Below are 9,383 nucleotides of genomic sequence, written 5' to 3'. Positions count from 1 at the left end.
CCAGGGCCTGGTACAACAGCAAGTGTTTTTGGTATATGTTGTACACACTCCACTGTTGTATTTTGGCTGTTCTTTCCCACAGATCAGTCCTCTTCAAAGTTCCTCCTTGCTTTCAGTGGGGAGTGTTCAGATCTTTAACTAGTTGTGCTTTGATTTGTTTGTTAAAATAAGCCGGGGCAGGGAGGAGCTTGATCCAAAAGGGAGAAAACGAAAAGGAACACACAAACAGAGAAACAAAAAACTATAAACCTGATTCTAAAGAAAAAGAAAGAAGAAAGAGAAAGAAAGAAAAACAGAAAAAAAGAAAGCCTGGTCCTATTTCCCCCAGAACTGATTCTGATGTTTTGGAGCACTCTGTTATCAGTAGACTTGGTACATGCAGGGGCCTGTGTTGGTTCTCTGTGGGAGAGGCCTGCTGCACTGGATCACAGTCAGACCTGTCCTAGTAAAGTTGCCCTGCAGGGCACAGGGCGGCAGAGTTTGGTTTAAGCCGCTCCAGCCTCCACTGGGAGTGCTGTGTTGCTCACTGAAGTCTGTCAGTGCTGGTGGGCAGGTGGGAGAGGGGGAGGATGGCATCACCTGGCTCTTGTTGTGGGGAGTGGAGTTTGCTCCCTGGCTACTCAGGAAGCCATCACAGAAAAGTGAACAGTCTCCCCTCCCAAGTCCCAGTCTTCTATCAGATCCCTGCCCTCAACTTGCCTGTGCCTGGGCCATTAGCACGCCTGGCACCCCAGTGTTTATCTCTGGGTGGTTAGTATTCAAAACTCCAAATCTTAAAGGACCTGGCAAGGTACGGACCTGCTTCCCTCCTCCAGAGGACAGCCTCAAAGCACTGTGTCTGGTGCTGTTCTGTCCCAGAAAAATCAATCACGCAGTGTGCAGGTGCCTGGAGTTATGGTGAAGCGCGGAAAAAAGCTGCAACCAGATTATCTGTCCTCTGCATGTGCCTCTCTCTGCCTGCTGTTGACGGGTTGCTCAATGGTGCTGGGAGGGTCTTTTGTCCTTTGAGTGGCAATATACACTCTTCCAAATGTACTCCAGAAAGGGGAACATTCTCTCCCGTTGACCCAGGGCAACCCTACACCACACTGTCCACTCCTGGGCCTCCATCCTCCTTCTCCCCAGGAGCACTGCTGCCCATCTGGCTTGACTCCCAGTGAATGGCACAGATTTCTAAAACCTCAGAATTTAGCTCCACTGTTTGCAAACGCCTGTGATAGTCAGTTTCTCTCAAATCCCCAGTCAATGGTTTTGGAGGAGTGTTTTTCTTGTGTGAACCAACGTGCTGTTCTCTCTCCCTCTCTCCTTCTCTCTTCTCTCTGCAAAAAGGGCTCCTTCCCCTCCACAGCACTGTAGCTTTCTCTCCCCTAATTCATGTCTATGCACCTCATACCTGCCATGTTCTTTCCCTCTAATTATGCAGATTGTTCTCTTAATTCTCAGATCAATTTCCTAGGTGTTCAAAATTATTTGATGTTGAACTACCAGTGCTTGAGGGACAAGACAAGCCTGGGGTTCCCCTACTACTCTGCCATCTTAACTCTTCCATACGATTTCTTTTTGTGTGAGTTTTGGCAGACTGTGTGTTTCATGGAATTGGTCCATTTGATCTAGGTTATCAGATTTGTAGGCATAGAGTTGTTCATAATATTTCTTTATCGTCTTTTTAATGTCCATGAGACATGTTTGATTTTTAAGAGTTTGAATAGTTAACCAGGAAGTATTTCCTTAGGAAATCTTTTAAAACATATTGCCTTAAATTCTTTTAAAACATACATGTAACAAAATTGTTACATATATTTTAAAAATTATCTTTAAAATTAAGTTTTCTGAAGTTTTGAAAGTTGTTTATCCATTAACTACAAGATCCATAGAGTATTAGTAAATTTTTGATGATACCAGTACGATGTAAATGTTTGTATTAAAATAGAACTTATGTTCTTTTCCTCTTACCTTTTCTTTTATTATGTTCTTTTACTTATGTCTTACGAGCTGTAGAAGATGGCACCAAGTTAGGAATTTACCTATTAAGTGTATACACATTAAAATATTTTTGAATAAATACAGTTACTGTGGTATATTGTATATTTATATTGTTTTGCATCACACCATACTTCCTTTCATTCCTCATGTACCCAGTGCTGATGCTACAGACATCTTAATAAGTATTTTTTCAAGGAATGAAAGAACCCAATCCACTAGCAAGTTTACCTTCCTCAAAAAAAAAAAAAATAAATAAACAGAAAACTTATGTCTTTATTTAATTAAAATTTTGTTTTATAAATAGATTAGTGAAAACTTTAAAGTAATAGAAATAATTCATTATATTAGTATTAAATTTCTGAAAGACATACAAGATGCAGGAATATCCAAGTATGCAAGGAGATTTTTATTTGCTCTGTTGTAGGAAAAATTATCTACTAAATTATAGGGGCTTTTTTCCTCTCCTGCACACGGTCCAATTATAGTTCCTTCTTATCAGATTAAAGTACAACCTGAGAGTTATGATATTAATTGGAATCAAAATTTTAACAGTAAGTGTGATTTCTAGAGTTGAATGGGCTATAGATATTACATTCTGCTTCTCTGATACTTAATCAGCATCACTTATGAAGCAATATTTAAAATGATGTGGTGAAATTGGTTCATTGATAAAGCAGACCTGCACCAGCAAGCATTGCCAACTTTAGAGTAATTTTTCTGGGCTGGTAATGGGTATTGAGTGAGGACTAATATAATCCTAAAAAGGAATGGTCTATAAAGAGGAGGCAAATTACTTGCATAGAGGTGTATGTATAGAATAAATATTCTTCATGTCCCCAAACTCTGGATACTCAGATAGTTGAATTCAGTCTGGTAACAGGAAATGGCATAATAGGATTCAGGTAAAACCCCAGTAATGAAAATGTGAAAAGAAAGTATTGTCAGCATTAAAAATACCTACAAATTAGCTCAAATGTTAATATTTATATACATAATGAGGTCACATTTCAATATTAACTGATGAACCAACACAGAGGTTCTTGCTATCATAGTATCAGTTTGTAAGTCTCTGAAGTGACAGTGTTTCCTCAGGGAGGTAAGACTTGTCATAACACACAATATTCCTGAATGAAGTAATCATCAAGATTTTAAAAGGACTAATTTAGACTTTTCTTCCTGTATGCAGCCGTACATAGGTGAAAACACTGTGTGATTCTGTTCTGCCCAGTGATCATTTCTGACATTTCAGACAGTAGCTTGTACAGTTCAGATTTATTGTTTAGAGAAAGATCAGAGCACGACAATGCTAATCTCACTTGCTTTCTTCCCTAAGCATAACTTTGAAAATCCAGACAGGAAGAATAGATTGAGAAACGCTCACTTTTAAGGACTGTTCCAAAGTCTAAATTTTTTCATAAAATTAGATTTGGGAAGTATCTATGATAATGAGCTAGGTATCACCCAAGAAATAAAGATGTAGTGAGTTGGGAGATAAAAGGAAAATCCGAGGGAAATAATTGGTGCTTGCTGAGATGGTGTTCTGTGACTCACATTCTCGGGGTGAGGGGGGCTGATCTGGGAATGAGATGGGGTGACAATCAAATGCCCATTGACATTTGGAGAAATATGGCAAAAAGAACCTTCCAGAGGGACCAATGATAGCTTTCAAAAATCTTACATTGAACCCATACTGCATGTCATCAGAAGTTTAAAATAGTACCCTTCAGCCTTCTTGTGGACTTTACTTCAGCTACGTGCTGGAGTATATCAATTACTCAAATACCAGTTTTTCCATATTCTTAATTATCCTAAACATGGGGGTCAAGAGAATTTACTCAGAAATTAGCAGAGGGAGATAGCAAGAGAGACGGAACCAGCAGACTTGACAGAAACCTTGTGAAATTAAAAAGCAAATGTTCTAGGTGAAATCATGCTTCCATGTCTAGCCTGGGGACTGGATATAAACACAGAAATAAAAACTGATAGTGGCACCAAGAGATAACCAGAAAGTCAAAGAAGATCAAACATCTCAAAGGAATATTGCAGGGACAGAGCTCAATTGTAACATGACACCATTTTAATGCCCCATCACACAAATATCTATACATTTAGATGCACTCAAGGAAGGATGGTGGTAAGGTTGGGCAAATCTTAAATTGATGGGGTTTAAATCAGAAACAATGAGGGTCGCCTGGGTAGCTGTGTCAGTTGAGCCTCTGATTCTTGGTTTGGCTCAGGTTTTGAACTCAGGGTTGTGAGATGGAGCCCTGAGTTGGGCTCCAAACTCAGTGCAGAGTCTGCTTGAGATTCCTTCCTCCTCGCTCTCTGCTCCTCTCCCCACTTGTGTGTTCTGACTCTAAAATAAAATAATAAATAAATCTTAAAGGAATTAAAATAAATTAGAAACAACCAAGACGATCTTGAAATGTTGAAATGTCTAATTATACGGAATTAAATAGATTAGATTTTTCGGAGGTTAAAAAGGAAAACAAAGTGATTACGAGTTTGTATTCATGGGTTAGGGGATTGGAAATACTTCATCTATGTTCCCACAACTTTTTCTAAATAGACTCAGCATGTTGATTTTCCACGTGAAGTCAGCGTCAGTGGCTGGCTAGCCTGGACCAGAGTTGTAACCTGACAATTGCCTTTTGGGAATTTAGATGTGACCTCAGAGCATCAAGAAAAGATGTAGAAGGGGGAAATTTTCTTTTTCATATGGGTCCTCCTTGATCCAGAAGTTAGTCATTAAAATCATGACAATGTTCTATTATATAAGAAGATGGAAAAGCTGGTATTTTGGTAACTGATATATCCCAGAACCTTCCGTATAGCAAGGTCTCAATAAATCTATGTTGAATAAATAAATGAAAAGTAATTCTTTCATTTTGTCACGTTAAAATCATTTAATTCTAAAAAGTAAATAAAATCATTTAATTCTACTTACATTCTATAACTTCAGGTTTTGCAATGGTGAAAAAAAAAGGAATTATTGTAGACAAGCCATACCTACAGCTCAACAATCATACCTTATGTCTCTATATAATATAGTATTGTCCTCATTGTTGAACCCTTTCCTCACCTCAAGAAAGAGAAGTTGAATGTAGCTCACTGACAATGGAGGATCTTCAAATCTTACATGACGTTTGATTACTTGCCTGGAACTTTGTGTTATGGCATCTTTATGAGTGAACATATGGGAGTGAATAACTCTTTCTGAAGATAACTACTCTTGAAGTTGACATTCTGTGTTGAGTTTTTCAACTCCATTGGAACTTTAACTTGGAGATATAAACTCACTTTTATTTGACACCTTCATTTCCTCATTACCTCTATCCTAACTATAGTGTCCCCCACAATGCTATTAAAACTGCTTCCTCAAAATTTATTTACTTTAAATTTGTCTCTCATGTTTGTGAGCAATTTCATTGGCTGAAGGTTCACGTGCCCTTACACTCTTTTAGTCTAACTGGAGCGCTCATGCTCCAAGCTTTTAAAGGGGACTGACTGTAAATGTTAAATAGAATTCTTCTTTATATGTGACACTGATAATTCTGTTGTTTTCCTGTTGGGGCTGATAAGCCCAATCTCTGATGGTAACATAGTCTATGAGCTTGGCAACATGCTAGGCTGTTTCTCGAATGAATTACGAATTTGTTTTTGCTTTTTGTTATTTTGAAGATTTAGCACAGTTTTCTCTTTCCTGTATGCTTTCTCCCATAAGTATGGCTTCCTAAATTGATTTTATTATGATATATGTTTATATTTTACATATAATGTGTGCATCTTCTCTGTGTATTTTCACTTGGAAGTATTTTCCACTTTTAAATCACTAAGTTATAGTAGATGTCATTTGTTTCCAACTTTCAGGAGACATTTTATTCTTCAGAATTTTTTTCAAGACACTTATTACTTCCTTATTTCTCAGGCTATAAATAAAAGGATTTAGTAAGGGAACTACTATTGTAAACAAAATAGCAGCTGGTATATCTTTATCGCCTTCTTCAAGCAAATTTGGTCTAATGTACATGAAAAAAAGAGATCCATAGAATAATGAAACAGATAAAAAGTGGGATGCACAGGTAGAAAAGGCTTTGACCCTTCCTTCTTTGGATTTCATTTTGAAAATAGTAAAGAGAATGTAGAAGTAAGATATTAAGACACTGCCTATGGTGAAGACTTGAATTGAGCCTGAAAAGATAAATAGTACCAGTTCATTGACATATGGGTCAACACAGGAGAGTCTGTATAAAGGGAGAATGTCACAATAAAAGTGGTTAATGTGATTGGATCCACAGAAGGCTAACCTAAACAGAAGCCCCACGTGAATCATGGAATGCAGGTTTCCAGCTATGAAGGCCCCTGTGGTCATCTGAATGCAGAGTTTCTTTGACATCATGGTGTGGTACTGCAGTGGGCTGCATATGGCCACATAGCGATCATAGGCCATTGCTGCCAGAAGAAAGCAGTCTGCAGTTTCAACAGTGCAAAGAAAATAAAATTGTGCCATACATTCATAGAGGGAAACCATTCTGTTCTCAGAAATGAAGTTCCCTAACATCTTAGGAGTAATGGCACAGGCGCAGCAAGAATCCACAATAGCCAAGTTGCCCAGAAAGATGTACATTGGCGTGTGAAGATGATGCTCTTTTGAAATCACTATCACCAGGCCAAGATTCCCCACCATGGTGATCAGGTAGATGGCAAAGAACACCACAAACAGAAGGGTCTTCAATTCTGGGTGATCTGTAAATCCTGTGAGGATAAACTCACTTTTCATGGTATGATTTTCTTCAGCCATTCCTGCCTTCTCTGTTGAGAAAAAAATTGTGGAGTAGTGAGGTACTAATTTATAATATGCCCAATTTGACTGCTAAGCTAACTGATTCAGAAGGACGAGGAGCACATTCTACAAGGCTTTCATAGGTTATGCGGATTTGGCACATGCCCAATTCTGGGGTAGTATCAGTGTCCCGAAGCTATTACATATGCAGCTACTCTTAACATTCTTCCAGCATATTTTCAAGAAAAATATCAGATTACATGCACAGGGATGGCTACTGAGGTCTTGAGAGGAATATTCAGTGCAAAAATCTTCTCTATATGGTTCAGGTAAAGCTGATTCATAATTTAAGTGTCAGCATTAGCATCAGTGTTCCCAGACAATTTCAGTGATTGTATATGTACTGATTAACAATGATGTTGAGAAAACTGTTTCATACACTCATGTTCAAAGCAGCAGTATTTCCAATAGTGAAAGCTGGAAACAACCCAAATGTCCATTGATGAATGGATGAACAAAATGTGGTATATATGTACAACAAAATGTTATTCAACCTTAGAAAGGAATGGAATTCTGACACATGTTAAAATATGGGTGAACCTTGAAGATGTCACACTAAGTGAAATACAGTAGACACAAAAGGACAAATATTGTATGATTCCAATGACATGACTTAAAATCATCAAATTCATAGAGATAGGAAGTAGAATGATAGTTGTCAGCAGGAGGGAGGAAATGGGTGGTTATTGTTTAACATGTACGGACTTTCATTTTGGTGTGGTGAATATATTCTGAAATAGTGATGATGGTTACAAAACAATATAGTGTATTTAATGCCACTAAACTATATACTAAAATATGGTGTAAATTTTAAGTTATGTGTATTTTATTATAAAAATTTTTTTAAAAGACTATTTTCATTTACAAATTCTTAGCAATTTGCTATCATTAATGAGAACAAAATATACATTTAAAAATAAAATGCTCTTTGGGAATAAGTAGTGCTCTTTACCAGGTACTTAAAACTCTGGGGGTTGGGAAGGGAAAATGATGTGGATGGAAGCAGACAGGAGAGAGAGGAAGAGGGAAAAGAAAAATCAGGCTGTATGTAAAATCTTCCAGGTCACTTATAATACTATTTCTGCATGAAATGTAAAGTTATTCATATATGCATAAGAAATTTAAATGCTATCAGAAGATTAACATAACATAATAAAAAAATTTTAAAAAAAGAAATTGCAGAAATCTTAAGGGTTAAAAATAGATAAATTTAATTCTATAACTATATTTCAAACACATCATGAGTAAAAGCAAGTGTCTAATGCAAACTGGCAAATTACTGCAATAAATATGATGATGTTTCCATAGTTGTATCCTAGATATAGCTTATAGAAACCAACAGGAATAATCACTAGAAAAAAGAAAAAGGAAAGGAACAGAAAAATATCAAAGGAAATACAATTTTAACAAAATAAAATTTTGTTTTATTTCATTACTAATCAGAGAGCATTTTAAGTTATGAGGGCAATTTACCTTGCTTATCAAGATAGAATTATTTTATTTTATTTTTATTTTTTTAAAGATTTTATTTATTTATTTGACAGAGAGACAGACAGGCAGCGAGAAGGGGAACACAGCAAGGGGGAGTGGGAGAGGAAAAAGCAGGCTCCCAGCAGCTCCCAGTGCAGCAGGGAGCCCAATGTGGGGCTCAATCCCAGGACCCTGGGATCATGCCCTGGGCTGAAGCCAGACGCTTAACAACTGAGCCACCCAGGGGCCCCAAGATAGAATATTTTTAAAAAAGAAACTACGATAATAGTGTTGTCTAAAATACAGTGAGATGGGAACCCAAAGCCCTGCCTAGTAGAAGTATAAATTGGTGCAATCATTGGAAAATAATTTGGTAGGAAGTTAATGGAATTCTTAACTGTTCATACCCTGTGACCAGTAGCTACAAATCTCGCAGAAAGAAATAATTAGAACTTCAGATAAAGACTTCCACGTAATGATGTCCATTGTAAAATCATTTATAATAGTGAAAAATTCAAAATACCTGAATGGTAAACATTTGCTCAGTATGATTAAGTAAGTATGAATCATCCATATGATGGCATATTGTGCAATCATTATTTAATATTTAATATAATGATAAAATAGGCACAATAAAACGGGAAAAATAAAATATAATGTTCATATACAGAATAATGCTAATTTTCCAAATAAATACTTACTATGAATGTAAAGGAAAAGCAGCACAGAAATACATCAAAATGTTAATACTGGTTTTCTCTGTGCAATGGGAATATTCTTTATATTTTCCTCTATTTCAAATTTTCTGCAATGAATATTGCTTTTATAATCAGAATATAAAATTTTTTTGAAATATTTTATTTATTTATTTGACAGAGAGAGTAGAAACGGCGGGGGGGGGTGGGGTGGCAGAGGGAGAGGGAGAAGCAGGCTCCCCATGGAACAGGGAGCCTGATGCGGGGCTTGATCCAAAGACCCTGGGATCATGACCTGAGCCGAAGGCAGTAGTTTAACCAACTGAGTCACCAGGCACTTCAGGATAAAAAAATTTTATTAAATAAATTCCATGATATGCTCTAGGTCTGCT

The 9,383-nt window shown here is 37.0% G+C and overlaps 1 protein-coding gene across 1 annotated transcript; it reads right to left on the bottom strand.

Moving 5' to 3' along the window:
• Window positions 1-5,815: 5,815 nt before the first annotated feature.
• Window positions 5,816-6,784, bottom strand: LOC103673277 (olfactory receptor 5K1). The gene has a single exon (XM_008702038.2). The coding sequence runs from the start codon at window positions 6,782-6,784 to the stop codon at window positions 5,816-5,818; it is 969 nt and encodes a 322-aa protein (XP_008700260.1).
• Window positions 6,785-9,383: the final 2,599 nt, after the last annotated feature.

This window comes from Ursus maritimus, unplaced genomic scaffold (genome assembly GCF_017311325.1).
Source record: "Ursus maritimus isolate PB19 unplaced genomic scaffold, ASM1731132v1 scaffold_4, whole genome shotgun sequence".
Classification (NCBI taxonomy): Eukaryota; Metazoa; Chordata; class Mammalia; order Carnivora; family Ursidae; genus Ursus; species Ursus maritimus.
The sequence above is the reverse complement of the archived record's forward strand: the minus strand, read 5'-3'. Positions and strand labels throughout refer to the sequence as shown.